At 35.9% G+C, this 25,510-nt stretch overlaps 1 protein-coding gene across 1 annotated transcript in view; it reads right to left on the bottom strand.

Annotated features, from left to right (window-relative positions):
* Positions 1-25,510, bottom strand: part of PDZD8 (PDZ domain containing 8) — a 64,988-nt gene that overhangs the window by 17,680 nt on the left and 21,798 nt on the right. The window contains exon 3 of the mRNA XM_009668673.2: positions 23,774-23,876. Within this exon, the coding sequence (XP_009666968.2) occupies positions 23,774-23,876 (103 nt within the window). The remainder of the gene's footprint in view (positions 1-23,773; positions 23,877-25,510) is intronic.

Here is a 25,510-nt window from a genome sequence, read left to right as displayed (position 1 = left end):
AATTATGTGCTTAGTACTAACATAGTCTAAGCAATAATGGTCTCACATGTACCTAAAAGCAACATAATTATACAATTTAAAATATCATAGGACATAAGTTAACATAGCTTGTGATTGCACTGCATAAGCATACTACTTTCCTGCCAACTGTTACGTCTGCCATGAATATTAATGAATGGTTAGATGGCTAGTACAGAAAAACAGTAAGCCTGAATAGCATATCCCATAGGACCTGATCATTTTTTTGACTGCTACACTCCCATTGAACTAGCAAAATCCAAAGTAATTAAAGCACATGCAATAAAATGATTCAGCATTATAACAGCTCTTCAGAGATGAAATAAAAGATCAGGCTGTAACAAAGTAAAGTTCCTATTATATACAACTGCTCTCCCCTTTCTTTCTTTGATAAAACCAGAAGATTATTCACTTCTAAGATTCTATATTGTCACGATCAGAAAAGGCAGGGATTTATATCTAGCCATATTCTAAATAACTACTATAAGGCAGCCACGATTTTTTGCATATATAATCTTTCTCTACAAAGAAAGGAACCCAAATTACACTGAGTTTTTAATTCAGCGATGGACAAAACACTTCAGTATAAACACATAACTATAGAACCAATAAAGATGTCTACGACCACACGTCTACTTCTGGTTATTTTGTTGAACACAACCTGTCAAATCAATTTGTTTATGGTTATAGGGCACAAGTCGCTGCCAGGCAGCGAAACAGAAGCTGACTGTCACATCTAATTAGTAGCACCAAGACAACAGCACACCTAGAAGCCAGATTTTCATACTGTTACCATTCATCACTTATGAAAATTGCCACAACTATAAACTGAAAAGACCTTTACACCAATTAAGTCAAACACTGACAATTCATTTTGTACAGGAAATCAATATTTAGCTATATTTGTTTGCACTTAAATATTTCAGAAATTTCTTTCCAGATGCACACACAAAAATCACTTCTCAGTATATCAGAAGAATGGTTTGGAAACTGAACTTCACATTGACCGTAAATTGGAATCAACATGGTATCTAAGTTTTCATCCTAACTCCTACACATACTTCATGAAGGTCTGAATTTTTTGTTGTTGCATCTTTCTTTCCCTATAATCTATTTGATCACATAATTTGATAATGAAAAAGCTTTATTCTAATGGATGTCCAAAAAACTTAACTATGCCACAAAATGATTTCATTGTTGTTGAACATCTAAGATTAGGATTGCACATTATGATGAGGCTCAATTATGATTCTGGCAGAAATCCTTTCCACAACTTTCCCCCAAATATATTTCTGGAAGCAGTAGAATGTGAATTCTCTGCAGACCCCTTTTAGACCCTAAGTTGCTAACACTGAAGCATGCAAAAGTGGTAAAACAAAAATCAAACCAAAAGCAACCTCTTCCAGAAATAACTTATTAGGAGTCAAAGAAAAAGTTACGAGAGGAGCATGACACCATGGAAGCATTCACACATTTTGATCGGCTTTTGAAGTATTTTCTGGCTCAGGGAAAATGATATACACCAATTCGATGTCTCTTTACAGTAAGGCAAGTGAAATAATGAATAGGAAACGTCAAGTTTAAAAATGCCTTCTTTTACTTCAGCATTTCACTATAACTTCATACGCTCTGGTTTTATGGCTATTATTAAATTAGCAACAGATCTCATTGATAGCTAGTGAAATATGTATATATATATATATATAAATAAAAAAATACCCTGCAGATTTCATAATGCAACATCTGGTAGCATCTCCTTTTCCACCAGAAACAGGGATTAGTTGTGACAAATTACCTTAACCACAAAAGAATCGGCAACACGCACCTTGTTGAATTTTAAAATGAATCAAGAATTATTATTCAATATCACAGAATGCCTGAGAAATGAGTATATTTAAAAATCATAATGGACAAGGACTGTCAAATGTATAGGCATGACAGAAGATATCTTTAAGTAGATATTACTTGTTTACTTTAAGGTAAACATTTATCTTTCTACTTATTACAGGGACAGAATCACCTATCAGCTCTGAAACTAGAATTCTGGAGGGGTGGGGGAGAGAGAAGAAGAGATTCTTGACTTATTCAGGTATCAACAATTCAATTGATTTAATACTTTGAGCTTTACCAAACAAATATATCTTACTGAAAATTGCATCAAAGAAGTTGATGAAAACATTCTGCGTGATATAATTTGAACACTTGATGTCAGCCCATGGTACTATACTTCCTTGACCACTGCTGAAAATCTGTTGGCTGAAACAACAGCAAGTACTACAAAACAGGGGTGTGTGCTTATAGAACTGGATGTAATCAGGGCCTTTACAAGTCAAAGGTTGCAACTCTACAAAGTGATTCTGCTATGAGCTTTAACAGCTCTTCATAAACATTCCTGAAGGGTAGTCCCAAAAAAACATTCACTGAATGGCACATTCAGTAGTAAAGAGTCCGAGATCGTTTCAACCTTTTAAACATTATTGTTACACTATTGTAAAATAAAAATATGAATTTAAAATTGTTGAACATGAATAAAAATGGACAATGTACTGAAAACACAATATAGTAAAATATAGAAAAGCTTCATTTGGACAAGAATTAAAAATATATATTTACTATTGAAACTTTGGGGGAAAGAGTGTGTGTTTTTTAAATCATCAAATAGCTTCAGTTAAAGTTTTTAATAATTAAAAAAACAGGATTTGAAAACCTACAAGTTCATGAAATTAAAGCTTTGCAGAAATACAAATGTGCAAGGTGTAAGATATTTTAGGCATTTATCAATAAAATTTCAGGATACAAAATCAGAAATTCAGTCATTTATTAGTTCCCAATTAGTTAAACAATTGCCTACCTCCCACCATAGTTTCAGAGATATGCTAATTATTTCAAGAAACTTGTTTTTTGTCTTTGCCTCCTTGAGCAACTTTTCTTCTCAACATAACCTCTGAAACATGCTACAAAGCTTAGGAAAAAAGTATGCAAAAATGTATATTCAATAATAGGCAGGGAGGGTGGGGACGGCAGTAAAAACATTGATTATGTGGGGATGGTGGGGAGCTAGAAAGATAGAGAGAGAAAATAATTAGCCTGCTTTAGAGAACTGCAGTTTGCAAGTTTCTGTTGAGGATACCACTGCAAAACACTCTTAATTTCCCCATTCCCAAGTCATCCGTTACTAAAACTTGATTATATTGCATGCACCATCAAAAAACCCCATAGCTTAGGCTCAGGTTATTTATGTACAATGTTACACTTAGGTAACGACAGTCACGCAAGTATTACCATATACGCTGCTGGACAAAGGAATAAAGAAGTGCTTTCCGTTTTTTTAGATAGTTTTGCTTTTCCATCTCCTCCTCTATCAGCGAGGTATGCTTTTTTTTTTTTTTTTTTTTTGGCTTAGGAAGTCTGCTAGCTTTCCAATGCCAGAAGAAAATCATAGTGAATAAAGTGAATAAACATATGTTTTCATCATGCACAACTTGCCCTTCTTGATGAACTCTCCAAGTTCCTTAAAATAGCCTTTGACTTATATACTTTAATACCATTTGAAAAAGAGCATTTGCAAGATAATTAGAACTGAAATCATCTGACACTGCTAAGTCATACAAATAACAAAATGCACTGCAATTTAGATCTTTCCAGTGGAGGCATCATTGATCTTTTGCCTTTTCAATACAAGGCCACACTTCTGAGTTGAACTTGAAACAATATTTTGCATATGGAGTATGCCAAAGTTAAAAACAGTATATAAGGATCATGACTTCTCTGTATGATGATGAAATCAAGTAATATATTGCTTATAATTATTTAAGGAGTTCTAGTTTAGTTTCAAATGTTTTTACTTTCATGTAGAACATACGGCTTTTGTAAATGCAAAAACAGTTGACAATCCTATAGTTCATGGCCATAGGCACAGCCCTGATATGAACAGATGGCAAAATCCACCTTTCCCCAAAGGTGATCTGATAGGGATAGGCATGGGCTCACAAAAAAGCCCCAGCCAACAGAATGCCCCATAGAGCTGTCATGACAGTAGGACTCAGATGTGAGGCTGCCCTATTCGAGACAGTGTGCTGGTTTCGCTGATATGGTGTGGAGCCCCAGAGCCAATTAGCCAGTACAGAAAAACAGAGCTACGCAGGCTTACTGCAGCTACAGACTTTCCCAGGAACACAAATAATACTAAAGCTCTAAATAATATAGGGCTAATGGAGGGCCTAGAGCCATATTAAATCACAGGAGGCAGTCTAACTCTCTGCCTGGTCAAATATGTCTATATTTTTTTCAAATATAAGTTCTAAAATACAGCTTTTGCAAACCACTCGGCTTTTTTCAAGGAGGGGAAGTGAACGGGGGGGGGGGGAGGGGATGGGGAAGGAGAGACAAAAAAGTTGCAATAAATAAATAAATATCAAAAAATTACAATACTAACAACAATCAATTAAGAACTAATTTAACCCTTACACTAGATCAGACCCCTAGCTGACAGTCATACTACACCAAGTGTTCAAAATAAATGGCAGCAATACTCACTGAATGGAACTAAAGGATGGATGGGGTAAGTGGAGTAGTGAGAGACTGAGAACAAAGGATGTCTGCATGTCAAGCCCACTCCTTGCCAAGTTTTTCATACCGCCCTTTACAGAAGGCATGGCTTCGAAATGTTTCTGACCAACAGATAGTTACTAACTGCCCGCTCACTCTTAGAGCTTAACAGTATTCTCAGCTGCTATTCTTTTCTTAGTAAGTGGTAGGTAGAAATGTATGAGATCTATGGAGAGATGTACGGATGACTATTGTGCACTTTTACTTAGTAATCTACTTGCAAAATCTTCTGCAGCATAAATAATGGTTAGCTTTGTTCTGCTATTCTATTTTGGATTTACAGTGTAATCCCAATGGACATTTCATCTTAACAAAACTGATTTATTCTATGCAAAGAGCATACCAGTTTAAACTCCTACACTTTGCATGTAACAATGGACAGTGCTTGAAGCTTACCTGGTAAGCTGTAGGGCTGCTACACATCTACTGCCACCAAGAAGCACATGGCAAGAAAATACAGTATCTAGCTTTCAAAAGAACAACTACCAGAAGAATTCCTTTCAAAAGTACGTATTCTCCAGTGAAACTTTAAAAATAAAGGAAATTAGTTGCCAAGTTTCCATGCTAAAATTTTATTTTCTAATTCAATACAGACAGAAGAGCTGTTTTATAAAATCAGAAGCTGTTTGCACCTCTCCTGTGTTATTACTACTGATCTGCTGGAGAGGAGACCCAGGATACAATTAGTCTAGATCCATATAGCATCTTTCCCTAAACTGTTCCCCCTGTAGCCACTGCAACATTTCTTGCCTCTCTACTACTGTAGCTCTATAATATTTATTTCAGCATTTGGAGAGAGTTATACAGTGGGTTGGGGGCTTGGCAATACCAAGAGACCTCTTTGTTTCACAAAATTATTCTTTGAAGCTGGAGAAAGGGGTATTCTGCCCAAGACACATTTCTAGTGCCTTTACAGAATACCGCTTCCAGCTGTCAAAACCTATCTAAAAAAGGAACTAATCTCTATAAAAGTGAATTGTGTTATCTTAGCTAGAAACTGACTGTTCACTTTCCGGTAAATCTGGTTTACTTTCATTCCAATGATGGGATAGGAGAGAACAATGCTTTAATGACGCATTAAAAAACTAGTTCCTCCTAGCAGCTATTTTTAAAGCTCAAGAATTAATAGAAGTTCTTGATTACCTCAGTCATATATAACCAAGATTGCTGTTCCTTACACATTTCTACACATCAGTTGGCAAGAATCTTAGTATCTTTGCTCACAACGGCAGCCAACAGTTTGGTCCTAGTTATTACAGACATATTTTTTAGAAAATATGTATTTCAGACTCTCTTCCAATAGCCGAAGCTCCAAAAACCAAAGTGGAAATAGAAACGTTTATCAACTCTGGCAAAACATTTCAAAAAAGTATTCCTTATTCAAGTATCATTTTCAAGGAAAAAAAAAAATCCATGACAGTTTCCCATGCTTTGACTAACATCCATTGTGGTTACCCTATGGAAGTACATTAATAATTTATGAATATTACTTTTTAAAATATATTTTCCCTCTCCAGTAGGACTGTAACCTCAGGCATAGTCTTGCACTACCTTTGTTACAGAGTTTTTGGGCTGAAACTGCTTCATACCTGGACAGCCTGAAACACAAATTTAATCTGTCTGGAATGGAATTCATCCATACAGAAATACTCTTAGACTGGTCTCTGGACTGAATCACTCTAGGAATGATTTTTTTTTTTTTTTTTTACTTAACTAGTCTAAATGAGATGAGATAGCTTCGTTGCCTTCCCTCTGTCTGTAACAACATAGCCTTTGTCAAGTACTATTTAACTAGCAAGAATAAAAATTTGAAGTAAAAGCCTTCTTAAACAATTGACAGTGCTGCCTTCTGAACAAGACCCTGACCAATCCGATCTAATTTAGCCCTAATCTGAATGGGATTTGGACCAGATTACTCCAGAGGTCCCTTCCATTATAAATTATTTTGACTCTGTTCTAATAATCAAGCAGATACCTCATTCAGATATCATTTACATCTTCTTTATAATTGTATATATGAACAATTGCCTGAAGCCATCTGCAGCGAGTATTTCTGCTCTTTAAAGTGTTTGATAGTAGAAACTCTCAGGAAACCTGTGATTCTACAACCTATAAATAACATACAATAATCAGGTGTTTTAAGATTCCACACTAGCTGAATATTTACAGCTACTCTACTCCCATGACCTTATTACTCCTACGACCGTTGATAGTATTATCCTTGTTAGACATCCCTTTCTCTCTGTTTATGCAGCTGAACTGATGCAGTTATTCATTATCACACCTGGTCTCCAGCATCAAGTTAACAGTCATTATTTGCTTTTACTCACCACTGTCCCTCCTTTCCCCTTTAATAATTAACAGATATTATATTCAAGTGCTGCTTAGAGAGCTGATCTCGTTAAGTAATACACTTCCTAGCAGCTAGGGTATTTTCTTACTGGAAGCTTTCCAAACAATTCTGGCTAACAAAACTCTTTCCTGAACTCTATTCTTCCTCCCACTGAGGAGGCTGCTTAACTAAGAAGGCTCTTATCATAACCTTCCACAGTTCCCACAGCTGAGCACAGTGCGGTACTTTACTCCTAGCACATCTTAGCCCATCTAGGCTAAGAGCCTTCTTCAGGTCAAAACAGTGTCTCTGAAATCTTGTTTTTTCCCCCACCATGTGTCTACATCAGTCTTAAAGCAACAAAAAAAACCCTATCCAAACTCTTAGCTATCCCTTACCTTCCTGTATGCTTAACACCACAGCGCAACAAGTAAAGAAACTCAAGAGCACCCTCTCCCAAAACTCTAATCTCATAAATACTCAGCACTGAACTTCACCCTGAAGTAAAGCAACAGATGAAAGAGGAAACATGACTACTAAAATTAAAGCAAATGAAATTACTTCATTTTAGATATCACAAGAAGTTAAAATTACCTAAATAGAAGAATACTTATCTGCACAACATTGCTACCTATTTCTTTTCCCTTTTGAACTATTTTATGGGATCTGAGTTGCATATCCTATATATATACATATCCTCTCTTGCCCATGTTTTTTTTTTTCTTCTAGTACTTAACACATGCAGTTAGACTGCTCCAGGTTTTTTTTCCCTCCTATGCTGATTTGTGAAACCCTTGCTTTCCACCTAACCTCTACATCAAATGACTTCTGCATCAAACTCACTGCATGATTTAAGTCTATCCCCAGGTGACTTACCTCATTGCCAACCTACAGGAAGTAAAATTTGACCTAGGCCTCAACTACATCCGAGTTACTTCTTTATTATGTTCCTTATGGGGAGGGTGTGGGGTCTTGATGGCCTTTTACAAGTAAGCTCTGTGACGTGTGTAAGAAAATAACAAAATAAATTCTATCGCTTTTTTAGTTCATTCAAGAGACAAAAAGAGGTAAGAGCAAAACAGTCAACACACAAGATGAATAACTGTTAAATTGTAAATTCCAAAGCATTGTATGCCTACAATTGCATTTTAGTTTACACCAGGCGTATGCTTTTGAGGCTGATCTTCCCGTTGTTTCTACTTACTGTGCTGTGGTTTGCATCATGAAGTGGTCCTAGAATGCACAAATTGCACTCTTTTCAGACTAAACTAAACTAGACGATGCACTCCTACCACTAACCGGTGATCAATTCATGGGAACAGACTAGAGCCAGGCCCAAGCAAAACCTCCAGAACATGTACACCATGGAAGTTACACCCTCAGCCCCAAGGGTTTCACTGTTAGTATCTTCTACTGTGCTCTTCCACTTACTAACATGGATACAGCCCAAGCATCCCAGTATCGACATAGTTTGCAATATGCACACCAGTTTTCCAAATTGTCCAATTTATGTATACACATCCATAAAGAGGACAACTTCATCTACAGTAAATACATTGGTCTCAAATCTAGACATTAGGAGAAATACATGTTACACATAAGTACACACAAAATTATCATCTTTGGCATGTTTTATTTTTCATGTTCCTAAAGAGCAGGCTATACAGCTCAAATGGATTCTGACTGCGCATTTCACATAAGTACCACCTAACTGAAGAATAGTTTATAATTTAAACAAGCAACTTGTTACACACTTAAATAGTTCACTGAAATCATACTGAGTATGTGCATTTTTATCTGTACTTATCATAAATGTGTATCAGATTTGAGATTAGTGAAAATCACCTGGGGGAGTGGGAGAGGGGATATTTTTCATTTAGAAGCTGCTGTATAGTCTAGTCTAACTATGTTCCCAGAGACACGCAATTTAAAAGCTTAGGATCTAGAAACAGAAGATTTCTGTAATTGCTGTGATAATCATCATCCTTGTACTTCTTGGCGTTATGACACTAGGACTGTAATCACTAATGAACTTCAGATAAGCAAAGCCAACTTGCTCAGGCATAAGGAGTCATTTATTATATTTGTTAGCATCTGCATTTTTAAATGCATGGTCAATTTGTTATCTATGAGATTTTCATTTAAATTTCACTGAAGAACAAAAATTGATGTTTTATACAGATATAGTACTTATGAATGATGGGAAAGAGGAATAAAGTTTACAGATTCCTAAAATAAGCTATTTATTTAGATATGAAAAACTTAACAACTGCTTTTATAATGAAAAATCTGTTTCTAGATATCCAGCCTCAGACTTCTAGGGGATTTTTAGGTTTTGTGTTTTGTTTTCTCCATTCAGCAAGGGAAAATATACAGCTTCAATTAACAGCAAATTGATCTGATACTTGTTTCAAAGTAAGCACTTAAAAATGGAAACAGACGATAGTAGTAAAAATTTGAAGAGAATGATTTTTGGTTAAAATATTTGTAAAGACATTCAAAGTTCAAAGATTCTATTTATCTTTTCTAAACTGTAATGAAGGTAGACTTTTAGCAGACTGCATTCAGGGAAATGCACCATTTTCTAATGATGATTCACTACTGATTACTCCCTATACGTAGGTGTCCTTTGCAGAGTATCAGTCTGCTGTATCTATTCTTAATACTCTGGAATGACCTTTTGGTCATTTCATTTGTATGACACGAATCAGCAATTCCACTTTTGATCTCCAAGGCTTTTCCAAGGCAATTGCCATGCTGCCTACCTATATTACTTTCTCTTTTCTATCTGCCACCATTACAGATATTGGGAGAGCATATAACATTGCATTATAAAATGCTTGCTTATACATGCTGAAGCTTTTTTTCCTTATTATTGAAAGTATCTTTGAAATGCTTGGTAGCCCTTACAAAAAGAAAGGCTCACTTATTTTGCACCAATGACAATTATCTTGGTGCGCACTGTTGCCCACAGCAGCAAGATTTCTCTCCTGCAGTTCTACAGACATAGAATAACCACAGTATTCTAGCTAGTGAAAATGATAATGACGACATAGAAACACTCCAAACACCTTTCTCATTCACTTTGCATTTCCTTCAGATGCTGAACACCTCCCTGCAAGACCAACACCATCAGAGAGTAACATTTCATTTGTTTCACCTTATGATTAAAGAGGGAGAAAGGAAGGGAAAAAAAAACAACCCACAGTCATTTTGAGATAATGTTCAGTTAAATAATTATGGCATTTGAGAAAGTTAAGACTAAACTCATGCAGCGACACTGCATTATCTTGATTCCAATAATCCAAACTAGTTAACTTATCTGAGTTCACAAAAATAGCAACATATGAGACACTTTTTTTTTTTTTTTGGGGGGGGGGAAGGAAACAGGCAAAAAAAGGAAGTGTTAAAATTCCCATTACATAATACTATATTCAAAATAACACAAGGCATTCTTGCCATAAAAGACTTTCCTCGCAGTCATCCAGTAGTTCACATGCCTGTATATAAGAACCAGTCCTAAAAACCGTATTTGACACCTCAATCACAAAATTTAAGACCACTAGATTTCAGCTATTCTGGTGTATCAAAATTCATTTTCCTCTATTAAATACCTATATTAAAGTACTACAGGTACTTCAATTAAGGATCTTTTCAGATATCTTTTGGTCCAGATTCCTTCCTGAAATTTAGCCTGATTACACTTTCTTTTATGCTAATGTAATTTTTATATTTATACTAGCTAAATTAGCAATGAGAATCAGATCCAAGTACCTGAGATTTCCTCTACAAATGAGAATGTTTATATACAAATCGTTTTGTGAAAAGCAAAACTAACAAAGCCAATTTCATTTGTCTCCTAAGCTCTTCTCTTTCTTTCATGTATTCTATGATAGTGCTACTGGGCAAGAGATAAAACTTCTTGTGGCTGCGACTGAATTACATCTGTGCTGAGTTGCTATCAGCTTCCCAAACCAACCTAACACTAGAATCCTGCCATGGTTTGCCTCAGAGATGCTATTTTGATCTCTTCCCCATCTCTAGCTCTTCGTTTTCAGGAAAAATCTTTATTTTTGAGCTTTATGTGCCTCTTTCACATGTGGCTGAATTTGGTCAACTATGTAAAAAAATTGCTGGGTACAAAGTCAATTTCAAATAGATGGACAAACATAGTGACTACACAAACCAAACGGAACTGAGAGAAATATCTTACTATCATTAACTTCTCACTAAATTGCAATGGGCAAGCAGGTCTAATTAAAAGAAGATGGTATTCAGCTCTTTTGAATTTTAAAAATATATTAATTAAAAGCCTCACTGGAAAAAAAGGGCAACTGGTGAAATCTAGACAGGGAGACGCACATAAGGCCATTTCTAGGTAAGAAGCCTGAATCATATAGAGAACCACAGAAGAGACTCATATTTCTAATTATTTAAAATTGGTGCAAACAGCTGAACTTATGCAACTGAGTGTAAATTACACTCAATTGCATAACATGTTGCAGGTCAAAGTAGATGTGTAGAAAGAATACAATCTTCTGCTAGCTGTCCACAAATCAGAGCAGCCCTTCCTGACTTGACACTCAAGATGGCTAGGAACAGAAACCCTACAGATATTAGCAGATCAGTAAAATATATGCCTGTTCAAACTTTAACAGGCTGCACCTTCCACAGAGCATTTCTGCTGGCTGTCCATGCCATTCAAGATCTTCATGATCCCTAAAGATCTGCAGAGTAACTGGATATCCCTTTCTATTCGCACACAGCATGCATTGTAAGTGGGAGTTAAGAAGAAGGGAAAGATAGGAACATGAATGCCACAAATTCCTATTGGCTTTCATGGTGTCTGTTAGCTAAAAACAAGTAATTCTTTTCGATACTTTGATTCATCTGTAGGCAATCAAAATGAGCAACAAGAGCCAAACAAGTTTCTGTTACAGAAGTGACAGATGACCTGCCCACAAAAGAACACATTTGGCTAGCAACTTGCAATAACCAGTCTATTCAGGACCCTTTCACTTCATACATCCCTCCAGTACCTGTTCCTAGCAGCATGGAAGAATCTGTGAGCCTGGTGCAGAACACCATTCGGTGTGTTTCAATCCATCTACCTTGCAGCTTCTTCAGTTGTCTCCATCCTCTCTCTTTATTACAGTTTAAGTAGTCTAAAACATCCTCTCAGCTTCTCAAGGCACAGTGCAGATGCCAAACTTATACCACTGTCTCTGGTTCTTCCACTTTGCTAAAGGAAGTTGCTAAAGAGCCAACAGTTTATGCAAGTCACTGCTCCTAGTCTACTGATGCCTTTTCCAGACCACAGAAAGTAGAAACTTTCCAGTATGCCAACGTGCAACAGGTTTACTTTTACTGCAGTTAAGTTTATCAAAGTTGTCCATCATTTTTAATGACTTAACAGGAGTTAAAAAAACCCATAATTTATTTTTAGTTGGATTTTACTAGACATTCATTTTCATACATAAGCTCTCCCTGCCTCTCCCTTAATACGGCCCTAATAGCAACAGTGCAGAGAACTGTGGTAGAAACAATTCAGTAGCAGCACTTGACATGCTACTGGAAAGACTGTGAAAATGTCAGACAATCCATAACAAGTAAACCCAAATTCAAATGCATGATATAATTGCAGGCTTTTGATAAATTGATAGTAAAAAACTACTCAGCAGCTTTAGTTCAAACTATGAAAACTGTGAATAAAGCAACTACAGAAGTATTAAGAGGAGGTGTCTTTTCAGTAGCTACTATTACACTTCAAAAAATTATTGTTTATACTTATCAAGTGAGGCCATGTCCTAATGAAGAACAATTTATCGCACTACTTTGAGAACTCTTCTGCAGCAAAAGCATGAACTACTATTTTAATTTGATTCTGTCAATTTCCCTCCTACCAAGTATTCTTAAATGATCCATTTAAAATCCTAGCCCTGCCTTTCACGACACTGATTTTAAGAGCGATATCATAGTCGAAGACAGTAGTAAGAACCATGGAATAAGTTCTTCTTGATCATACTATACTACTGCTGTATAAAACGTCAGCAAAGTTTACAGTTTTCTTCCTACTTCAACTGAATTCAGTTACTCAGACAAGCAGTGTTCTATGTTAAAACAAGTACCAGCAAGGTGGCTGCAAAAACAGATGCAAACTATTTAGGGAGACACATCTACTTATTAGACCATGAATTTTTAATTTAGTTGTAATGTCTCCCAAAGCACTAGGCAGAATCTGAAGTATCAGCTTTTTGCCCTGAAGATAATGGCTCATTTGCTTGGCAATTCAGGTTCTACTTTATGAAGTACAACAGTGCACAATGCATTTATGATGTGACAAACATGAGGGTATCTGAGTAATACTGGAATTCAGCTTTTTTAAAAAAAATTATACACAATTTAAAAGCTTTTAAGAACAATTTATAAAGCTTATCTTGTAGCCAATTCCTACACATATTATTACTAATAACTTACCACAATTCCATGAAAAATGAAGCAAGGCATATTGCATCATTTTCTTCCCTCTCCCACCCCTTACTTTTCCCCTCCCTTCCTATCACTGCTTGAAGCTAGTGTTCTTGAATGAGCTTTGGACATTTACAATCTTGGACACTTACAATCTACCCTTCTTCCACTGCTAAAGGCTTAATTTCCTCTTTCCTGATAATTTACATCGAGCTCTTCTGGCTTTGCATGTTATACTTCCTTCAACTTCTCCTTGATCAACCATGTGATCAAGTAACAGATGGCCTTAGAAGGCAATTCTTATTTGTCTTCCATTATCTTAACTATGTACCCACACTACTGAAGTCTTTGCAACATTATTAGAGTTATTATGGCTGTCTCCCTGCGGACCTCTTATGACTTCTTGTCAGGTCTTTCTATACTCAGCCTCCTTGAGATCCAGATAAAGCAAGAGATTTTGGGGTGTATTAAAAGTTTCCTCAGTTGTTTAAATCCTTCAGCACTTACACTGCCAAGAGGATGATCTTAATTTAGGCGTCTGTACAGTAAATAAACTTTTCATTTCATTTGAGATACTCAACATGGACCTCTCATAATATTAAAAAAAAAAAAAATTTCCCCTAATGCATAATAATGTTTTATTAAAGATGACGCCAGTACCTTAATGGGATAGATTACCAATTTGTGTTTTGCTTTTAGGAAAAAAAGGTCTAATTTGACATGCATATTTTATGCTTATACATCACCCAAGTAAAGTTACTCATATTCATAGAGTCTTGTGAGTAGGGAGGGGTACACAGAGCAAGGTTTACAACAGATTACTAGGGACATCGACTTGTAAAAAGTTAAACATCAGCTGTCCTGTGATAACTGCAAGCACCTTCCTACCCTTTGACAATCTGCTGAAACTACTATGTAATTTTTTTTTTTATTGCAAGATGAACTTTCAAATAACTTACTGTGGGGTAAAAGCATGCTCACAGAGAGCAGTCACAGAGTTACCACTGAGCAACTCATACGAAGAAACAAATACCCCTATATTAGCTTTTAGTGTGTCAAAGCTTACATGTTTTACACAAATTTGAAAGTTAACTGGTTTTAAGAGATCATACGAGCACCAGGTGTGAGCAATCCGTTATATCGTAAGGAATATTTTAACTCACAGCTACTGGTGCCAGTTCTGAGAGTCTTTCTTTCTATCTTACATAGACTTTCTCTTTTTGCATAGGTACAAAACATAAACATGTTTTTCTTCAGTAATTAAACCTTTTAAGGTGGGCTTTCTTCTTATCTTTTTTTGGAAGACGTAACTGTTCACCAACAGAAGGCAACAGTTTCATATGTGGCCAACAGTCTGGTAAGGTTCTGATTGGGTAAGGAAACATTAATGACAGCGACATTCTGTCATGTAGCAGCTGGTCAATCTCCCTTAGACATAATAGCTTTAATGAATTAATGTTTCAATGAGTTCTTTGAAATCTCTCCTTGGATCCCAGCGTTACAGTGATAGAGAAGTGATTTAAGAGCTATAGATGCATTTACAACACAAGTAGCAAAGGCAGAGGAACACAAAAGCACCATCTGTAAAGGTACAGCATTACAAATTTACACTGCCAGTTATTTTAACAATTGTAACATATATTAAGGTAAATCGGCTTATTTTGCTTTATGTATGTAGCATAAGTTCAAAACTAAGAAGCCAAACTAAGGAAGTTAATTTCAAAGGAATCTGTGCATGTGAGATGAGAATCATTTTCTATATGCTACTTAACAGCAATATTCAGTCTATAGATTATCAAATTAAACCCAACATCTCAATCATTTTTAATTATGAGTAGTTGCAGAGTGATGTGGCAAACCTATTACACTGAATTGGCAATTTTAGGTAGAACAAATCCATTATTAGGTCCTAATTTGTTTTTCCATTGAAAAGTTTCATATCTAAAATCCATAAAACCTGCTAAGTTCAACTATGATGCACTTCATACAAACAGTTAAGTTTTGATTTAAATTGATACAAAAACCAGAAACATGTCTTATGAAGGTCCCTCTGAATTTTAAGTCTTCCCTAGTTTATGCCTTGCATAGGATTTTTTTTTTTTTTTTTTAAAAAGACAGCTGACAGCCTGGCCCAAGACTTAAAATAATTCAATTTATTTCAGTGGTATTAGGATTATTTGTTATATAAGGTTTATTTTCCTCATGCATTTCAATGGAAAAGAATTAAGTCAGAATTTCCAAAGCTGACAAAGAATGCTTCATAGTGAATATGACACAGTAAGAGTCCTGATTTTCAAAAAAACATCAGATTTTTGTAAGTCAGATTTCTAGTTTTAAAGAATTTGGCACCTGCATACACAAAACTGTCACCACATCTCAAAACCAAACACCTACTTTTGGAAAGCATGTTCTTCTGAAAACAAACGTGCATAGATGATTCATTAATGAAACAACATTTTAAAAGAGAGGAGACGCCTGAACTTGTCCCCCTCCCTGCCATCCCCCCTCCACTCTAACCATGTGCAACCACCATCAGTCTGAGCTGCTGGCTGGTATCGCTGTAGAACTTTGCAACAGGACACAACAGAATAGTTTAGAAAGTCATTCCAGAAATATACTGAATTACCCAGAAACCATTTTGTTTACTCTGGTCAATAAAACACCCTTATCTCTCTTACAATGGGCCATACTGTTTATACAAACAAAGTTAGCTTTCATGCATCAGCCATCTATTTATTTAGCAAGATCAGCTATCACTGTAAATCAATTTCTTTGCAAATGAGAAACACAGCTGCTGCAAAATCTACTTAAAACTCTCTTCTGCCTCCAATATTTGGACATGCAACAGAACAGATCACAAGAGTACCAAAAAAAAAAAAAAACCCCACCACAGCGTATCTAGTGATACTAGAACAGTGTTGCTCATCTTCTCTCTTCCTTACAGATGACTGTAAACTCCATGTACTCTTTACTTAAAGATTTTTTTATTTTAAATGTGAAGTTGTATTTAAACTATGACAAGAAAAAGATACAATTGCTATTCAAACTAGGTACTGTCAGGAGGACTTGGAAGATATGTCACTAAAAACAAAGAAAATTCAAAGATTTTGTAATACACATTGGTCATCACGCAAGTAACCTTTCAGGAAAAAAAAAACAATGCTAAAATAAAAATTGTTATCAGCTCCGTATAAAGCATTAAAAAACATAAGAATTAATCCCCAATTAAACTGGAAGTTTGCTTACGTAATTATATTATCATATTGCAATTGTATTATAGTTATATTGTATTTGTATTATATATTGTGTACTCATTTTATGTAATATTATGCAATTTTTGTTCTAAAAGTCATACAGAGTAGTCTTCAAAGGTAAATTCATCCCACATCATCATCCAGTAGGCTTGCACCTCTTTCATGGCTCTTTTTGTGTGTGTGGACATCACAAAGGGCCAGTGTTATGACTGTAGTGCACTATCCTGCAAAATATGGAGTTGGATCCTGCTGAACAGATAGAGGAGAACATTGACAGCAGCTGCAGCCACAATTCAGTTACGAATTCTCATCTAAGTCTCCATTATATCTCTCTAAAACAGATTTATTTCACTACTTAACAGAATTATTTGGCCAAAGAACTTTTTTCCAAAATCTGAGTAATGTGCCTGAGTTCTGTTAATAAATCTTAAAGTGAGGGTTCGGGAAGGTACACATCATAAAGCCATGCCCATTACATATTTTTCCAGTTCAAGTTATTCTCTTCATTAATCTTTTTATCTGGCATTTCAGATTTGAAACTCAGCTACTCAGATGCATTGCAAGCAGCCGGAACCTTTGCAGAACCTTACCATCAAGGGAAACACAGGAAGGATGACGACTTTCAGCTTGCACACAAAGAAAAGGAAGATGCACATCAGGAAAGTTACAGACTCAGATATACAGGAGGCATTCAGTGTAGTCTGCTGGCAAATGCAGTAAGGCTTTGGGGGCTCTGCTTTCTACCATTGCTTTTGTGTACTGTGCCCCAGGTGAGGGTACACATGCCCAAGAACAGAGTATATCATAGCTTCCTAATGATTTAGGAGCAGGAAAGAAGTAGCAGGTCTGATGTTGACAGGAGCAATGAGACCATGTTCTTAACAACTATCAGAATATGAATGCATAATTTTTTTTTTTTAAGTTGTTTGCATTCAAGAGTCTCTGAAAAGTGCAGAACTACTGTGCGTTTTATACAGTCTCTCATTAAATCACAGAAAAAGCTTTCTGAAGCCTACAGTCAAAATGTTTAAATGTTTAGCATGAGATAGAAAAAAATCCTGATGGCCTTCAAGTTTATTTGAAAGACGGATTACAGAATATTATGTAAGACACAAATCTCAGAACTATTCCCCATTGTATTTACAAATATTATCAAATTTTACAAGACCATGAATTTTCATAAAAAGTGACATTTTCAAAAAGCTTCTCTTGCTTTAATCCTCCTCCTTTCTTTTGATAGGATTAAGCTCTGAAATGGCAGACTGTTAAGTAAGCAGACTGAAATGCCAACTGTGAGGCATTTAACTACTTGTATTTACAAATTAATGTTTTACAGTTGCTTCAAATTTGGATATTATAGTTCAGTATCTTCAGGCAATTCATTTCAATAGGTGCTGAATTTGATTTACATTTCTCATTTTACATTCATATGTTACTATATTAGAATACCTTTAAGTTTCCCTTAATCACTGATAAAGGAAATTTACTTTATGAAAGGCTGAGAAATATCCTTTTGTTTTTATTGAAATGTACCAACTAGCTTGCCAACAGCCATATCAAAGTTAGTGATAAATTCACCTGTAATAAAACATATCTGTTAGCATAACCTCCTAAAAAGAATGAAGATCACAACCAATATGTGTATGCACACATATATACACACACAAATTCAGAATGCAATATTTAGAGATGGATGTCACTGGCCTTTCCCTTCAATTATTCCAGTATTCACCACTGAATGTTCAGAATGAAGAGGGAAAATTGCAAGTGGAGCTCCTAAAAAAGTGATGGGAAGTTATCTTAATTACAAAGTTATTTCTGTTACATTATTTCATAGCATATCTATCAGCTTCTGAGACAATTGCTGCAAATACTAAGGTGAATGTGCTACTGGATGTGGTGTTTTAGATGAACATATTTACTCTGGAAAATATGAAATGCAATTTCTGTATTGCTTAAATTCATACCTACAGAAGAGGTTTCCAAAAACTCGTTGCCTTTCCGAATACAAAACTATGGCTATTCCTAGAGTACTATCTCAAATACAGTATTAGTTGAAACCAGCATTTAAAGGTGTTCCATAACTCCTAATCGGTCTATAATATCTAACTTGATTACTTCAAGACTAATAGCAACTTTCTCTCTCGTGTGGTTCTGAACTTCTATGAAGACGACAGACCTAAGAAAACTTGGAACGGATGCATTTCTTTTTTCAGTATTTAACTAACTGTATAAAAGTTTGAAATAAGTACTGCTTAGAGTGGTCTGCATTTCATTTTAGTCAATACTTCTGCATAATTCCTAGTACTGGCAAGATCCGAATATCTAATGATGTATATGGTTTGATGATCCATGAAATAAGTACAAGGGTGAAAACAAACACAAAGTGTTTGAAAGTAATGGAATAAACTGGAACCCAGGAGATTGTCTAGCTATCTTTCCATAACTGTAGCATTACTTAAGGATTGTGATCCTATTCAGAGGTCCAAGACCACAACAGGGAAATAGACATAGATGCACACAGAGAAAATTCAGGAATCTGTGCCTCTGCAGTTGAGCAAGGCTACTTTTTCCATCACTTTACATTCATACAACCAATAAAAAGCACAAACTATTTGCAGTTTGCGCATGCTTCCTGGGTATAAGAGTAAGCAGAAGATAGAATCTATTGCCAATAGACTGCTACAAGTCATAGAAGACTAATTTATCCTTCAGAAGAATCAGTACCTAAAGAAAGTGAGTATGACTAATAGGTTAACCTAAGCAGTAGGTATGAAACAAGATCCTTATTTCTGGGCAACTACACTCTTGATTCACTGTTCTCTACACTGCTAGAATCACAGCCAAAAGTGCCACCACTCTCCATACCCAGTGACAGGATAAGAGGCAAATTCCATCTGAATATGAGGAAAAACTTCTTCACTGTGAGGGCGACTGAGCACTGGAACAGGTTGCCCAGAGAGGTTGTGGAGTCTCCTTCCCTGGAGATATTCAAAACCTGCCTGGACACTGTCCTGAGCGGTGTGCTCTAGAGGATCCTGCTTGAGCCGGGGGGTTGGACTAGATGATCTCCAGAGGTCCCTTCCAACCCTGGCCATTCTGCGATTCTGTGAAAAACAGGGCATCTAGAGGGCAGCCAAGGCATTACATTATCCACGTAAGATGTACTGCAAAGCTACATCAGGTCTCTAATGCTAATACTTAAGGTCATTTTGCATCCATTCTCCTGCCATTTGTAAGAAAGACAGGAGATATTTACTGTTTATTTATAGAGCAACTCAAGGATTTCTGTTGAAAAACTGTATTACTCTTTCACAACACTGAAGTGAAATGCTGGCCCAGTTAAAGTTAACAGCAAGACTTTTGCCAAGTTTAATACAGCCAAGAGTCCACTCTGAAAAAATGCAATCCAAGAAAAATCCAACAATTCTTTTAGTTCACTGAAATCAAACTGGGACTCTTAACTGCCATTTCAATAGACATAATCATAAAGAGTTATGATGCAGCTTCCGTCTAACATCTATATAATTCATAAATATATAGCTAATTATCAGAAGTGTAGCAAAACACCTGTCTAGCAATCCAATGCTGTCTAGTAGTCCAATTACTACATCCTATTCACACATAATTAACTATTACATAGCAACGCAGTGATTAATGTTAATTCCAGCAGCATGTACTACTAATTAAGTTATTTAACAATGTTTACATATTTCTCATAGGAATGCGCCAAATCATTTCTCTGAAGTTTTACTGGTGTTTCAAATTGATTTGATAAACAGCTTAGAGGCATGAAACACCTTTATAATATAACAGACACTTCAATAATGCTAAAGATATGTTCAAATACACAAAGTCTGTTTTTCAAACCCAATTGTGGCATCTACTAGTATTCCATAAATAATGGGATCAGATCAAAACCTCACCAACATTCATTATGAATTATTAAACCTGTTTAATCTCTTATCACTGCTGCTAACACCTCCTTAGCTTCTGAATTTGTTTTTCTTTCTAACAACTTAATCATTATTGCACACATCAGCATTAAGTGAAGGATTTAATGTTAGAAAGAATTAAGTAATGTGATCAGCTGCCTTGTGATTAACATTGCATTACAGCTAAAAATCATGGAAAAGATTAATGACAAGTAAATTTTTGTCTGCAAAAATCACAATGGTCTTTCTTTATAACTGCCGGTTATACAATTTCTCAGGAAAATAAGTAAGTTCCAGCGTTAAGTGTGCTACCAACACTTCCTGTTTTGTTGAGGGGCTCGGTAAGACTCTTGTAACCCAGCAAGATCTGCTAATATTTTATGAATTAACTTGCATATTTAATCTTATTTCGTAAGGAAGAGAAACTTCTGTGATTTTGCTACTTCTGTTGAATACAGATTGAGAAGCAAGGCAGTTTTGCAAGTTGCTAGTTCTCCTGTTTCCTTATTCTACCGTGTCAGGATTTTCAAATGGATGTCCTCAAAGCTAGGCCACCTGTTTAGTCACCCAAAATTCAAGGTTGTTGAGCACAACAAGTTCTTGATACTGACAGCAGGTCACTGGTCTAGGGATTCAGCAACTCAGATCAAGGAGTCTCTGGTCTCTGACAGTGTTTGAACAATTCTTAACGATGGACTGGATATTAGATACATAAAGTAAACTTCTGTATATTATAGGCCAGATTTCCAAAAACTCCAGAAATTTTGAAAACCTCCAATTTCATTTTAAGTGCTCAAAGAGAAGATGAATTCTTGAGAGTCTCACCCTGAGTAAGTTTTAAACAGGAGTCATTCCTTTCCAACTGTCATTAGTTAAGTCCTGCTGCCATCTGCTGTCACATTCATACTGGCACCACACTGTTTACAGAGTGCTATTATGCTCTTAAAACAACAAGAGTGAAGGAAAAGAAAAAAAACATATTCCAATATTGGTAGTCAAAATTATCTAAAAAATAAAGACAGATCAATTTGTCCACAGAGCATAATGTTAAATAAGTGTACTGCCACTTCAATTGCTAGGGCACCAACCCTGCAAAAATCATGCATAACTTCATACAAACTTATCCCAACTAAGGGCTCATTCAGATGAGTTAAGTATGAGCAGGATTGTGTCCAGATGCTGATTTTTTTTTTTTTTTTTGAACAAAGACAACAGTATTGCTGGTTTCTTGAAAATTTTTAAGTATGCCTTATTAGGAAAGGGTTAGGACTATAAACTGGTCAGACTACTGAGGCTGAATTGCTCCTATCTTACCCTTACGTGAACATGCAAAAACCTTAACAGTTAAAAATAGATTAAAACAAATCAGAAAAAGTTAAACAAAATTTAGAAGTGCCACATGAGACATTAAATAAAAAGAATTTTTCAGACCTACTGCTTCAATGAAGGCCAGTAACTTTCAGCAGCTTCTAGAGTTAAGTGGACTACGTAATTCCTTTCAGAACCACCGAGAACACCTTCTGCTTTCTATCACCTCTGATGGTGCAATGCTTCAGCAACTTAAACTAGCTTAAGAAATGGTACCATCCCACTCTTCTTTCCCCACACATTTCTGCTTCCTTCTTTCCACTTGGAGCTATCACGCAGCATAGCAATTCAGGAAGCTGACATGGCTAGCTCGCAACCACATGGACACCCACAACAGTGTTAGGAAAGGGTAGAAAGGAGGACAAGACAAGAGACAACTAACAGATGTAGTCCTGAACTGCTGTAGGTTTCTGTGATGAAGTTTGGCTGCGGAACTGAGCTCTAGGCAAGCTCTTCTCAGAAGTTTCTCAGTCTGCACTTCATAGAGACTCCTTGCTTACTTCCCTCCCTGCCTCTCCCATGCTGCCCTCAAAAACCTAATTACAATCGAGTATTCTTTATTGCTAAGAGAAAAAGGATAAATCTATACCATCCCTTCAAGTATTTCTCCTGAACAAGAGCACAACAATAGGCAGTTGTCTTTGTTGCTCAGTCACAAAGACTTTTGGGCAAAAAATAGTATACAGTAAGCTGAAAACACATATCACAGTATTTGTCAAAAGGAGTTTTTAAAGCAATGCAAAATGGAATTCATTGCATAAACTAAACAGGATGCTGAAATTCCAGACTCCTGTCACTCCAGTGGGAAAATGACCATGATCTACAAACAAAACTCCAGTTAGTGTTCCTTTGTGCAGTAAATACAACAAAAAGCACAGGGCTTGGGCTAGGGGTACTCAGACAGCAGAGGGTAAAACGCAGAATGCAACACAATTTTATTCCAGCGATTTCTTTGCATAAATGGTTTGTTAAAATACTTATAAAACTTTAGTTTTTTTTACAATGAGCTTATCACTTTTTGCTCAACATAAGCCTAGTTCAATCTGATGGCAACCAGTATATCACTAATGTGAAATTTAAAAGCTCCTTCGTACATTGCACTTCTTGTGGAAAAGAAATTAACTCTCATCTTCCCACAGCAAAGAAGGTAGAAATACAATTTGTAGGCTGTACGCTGCTAAACTGCCTGTTGTCAAGTATGATAATTAGTAACATATTAACTTACAACACTACTAACACTCCTGCTTTCTGTATTTGCAGACACAAAGTAGTATTTTTCTTCAGCAGCCAGAGTAGGTTTCATATGCTCCAAAAAAATTTGTAAGTCTATGGAAATTCCCTCTGCATTTTCTCAAAATACAGAGGAGAGAGGGAAATAATCATATGAGTTACTCTGATCACGTAAGTCTTCAACATCCACATCAGAACGTAATACATTGCCCACTGAAAGAGAGATTAACTGTATTCACTATATTCTAAACATTCCTTTTTCTCCCCCAATAACTGGACTATTAAATGTGTATTTTACACTATTCATTTTAATGTAGATGGGAAGTTGATAATTTATATGTTCAGACTGGATATACTTTCAAGCACTGTTGTGATAATAGAACATGCTGTTATCCATTCAGGTTAATTTGACAGTGAAACTTTGGATTAAAAAGAAATTTAAAAAAAAGCATAAGGGACTCTTTTTTCTGCTAAACTGTCCATTGATTGTCCAAAACATACATTCTTTCTAAACAATGTATTACGAACATGAGACATACTGCAGTATGCCAAGATTTTACCGTTTTAATAGAACTCCTTGATTTTTCTTCCCAAACATTACTGCTCAGCTCCATTGTGCAGTGAACATTTGTTTCTCTTTCATAGGATCCAAATATAAGTAACCTGAAATAGAAAATTAGGAAAAAAAAAATTAGAAATGAGATTTCTAATACCATTCCATATATCCGAGATACTTTACACTCACTCTTCTCCATTCATACACTCTATTACTATGTTCAATGTGTAAACACATACGGACACCCATGTAAGACTTACAGGCACAGCCTTACACAAAAGGAAAGACACTGCCACCCTCTAGCGGAAGAACTCTATAAACTGCCATTGAAAATTTTTAGCTCGTTTAAACATTCAACATGCAGTGTAGTACTTTTCCACAAAACAAAGAACTTGCTTTTTTCTTTTTTAAGCAGCAATAACCTCATGTAGTCCACTCTCATCCTAAACTTCACAACATAGGACCGTTTTTCTTGGTTCCAGAGAGTGTTACGGAAAGATCAGAGTGAAAATTCTACAGCTGTTTATTTTTCTATTTCACTACACTGCGATTCTCTTGTATATGACATTTTTCATTATATTCAGAGCAAACAAGAGTGGTTCTTCATGCACAATACCCTACTGTAAACAGCTATAGAGCTCTTCAGGTAGATATCAGCACTATCAAAGAAAAAACAACCAACTCTAGGACACAGACCGGTGTTAAAGTTGTACACAGCACATCTTATAGTAGCTAAAGGTAGACACATATTTTGGATTAAAAACTCAGACAAACCTCTTATCCTTTTAAAAAGAGCTATCAGGTGTTTTTTGTCTTTTTTTAATCTTTCTACATATTTTTGACAAGGACCACTTCTAAGCTTTCATCTAAAGCATCTTATTTGTGAAAATTACACAACCTTTGAGCTGACACAGACACAAAAGCTGTTACAGAAAAATGCATCAATTTTCTTTCTGTTCATTTTGATGCTCTTAAATATTTAACTAAGAAATGTTATTCATGATTAAAAAGTGCCTAGCTTTCCAGAGGTGGGGATATATAGTAAAAATATACTTTAAAAAGCAAATTCTATATGCTTCCACTATGACAGTTTTATCTTCATTTAGGAATCTGAACACAGAAGTAGTAATAGAATACTATTATAAGATTAGATGGAATACAAAGTCGGCATCAAAAATCCTACTCCAAATTGTATACAGAAATCATAGAATTGCTACCATATTGAGATAGAATATAAAAAACTCCCAGGATCTTGAGCAAAGCTGAAAAAACCCACAAAGTTAAAGTGATATTTTAATTACGGAATTGGAAAGATTTCCAAGAAGAAAAAAAAACTTTCAGATGATCCATATAGTTTGCTGGTTCTCATTAGGAAGTTATAAACATGCTGCTATGAATTCTCTCAAATGTAAATATAAACTGTACTACAGACTCCCTGAGGTATGTGCCCAAAGACAGACAAGGCTCTGAGGACCCAATGACCTTGAAGCACCTTCAGATAAGGAACTATCTGGAGGGAAAAAGCAAAGAGTTCCCAGCACCAGGCTACCATGCTCACTTTTAAGAATCTCAAAGAGAGGTCTGAGGAATTGTGAGGGAGATGGAGAGTACAAGAATAGAGCAAAGGTCCCTAAGGAAGACATGAGTGGAAAAAGCTCTATATTTCAGTATACAGTGCTTCACTGCAAATGAACAGTTCAACATGACCCTAAACCACCTTCATACTAGCTCACATACAGTG

Source organism: Struthio camelus, chromosome 7 (assembly GCF_040807025.1).
Source record: "Struthio camelus isolate bStrCam1 chromosome 7, bStrCam1.hap1, whole genome shotgun sequence".
Taxonomy (NCBI): Eukaryota; Metazoa; Chordata; class Aves; order Struthioniformes; family Struthionidae; genus Struthio; species Struthio camelus.
Note: the sequence above shows the minus strand (reverse complement) of the source record. Positions and strands in the feature narration are given on the sequence as shown.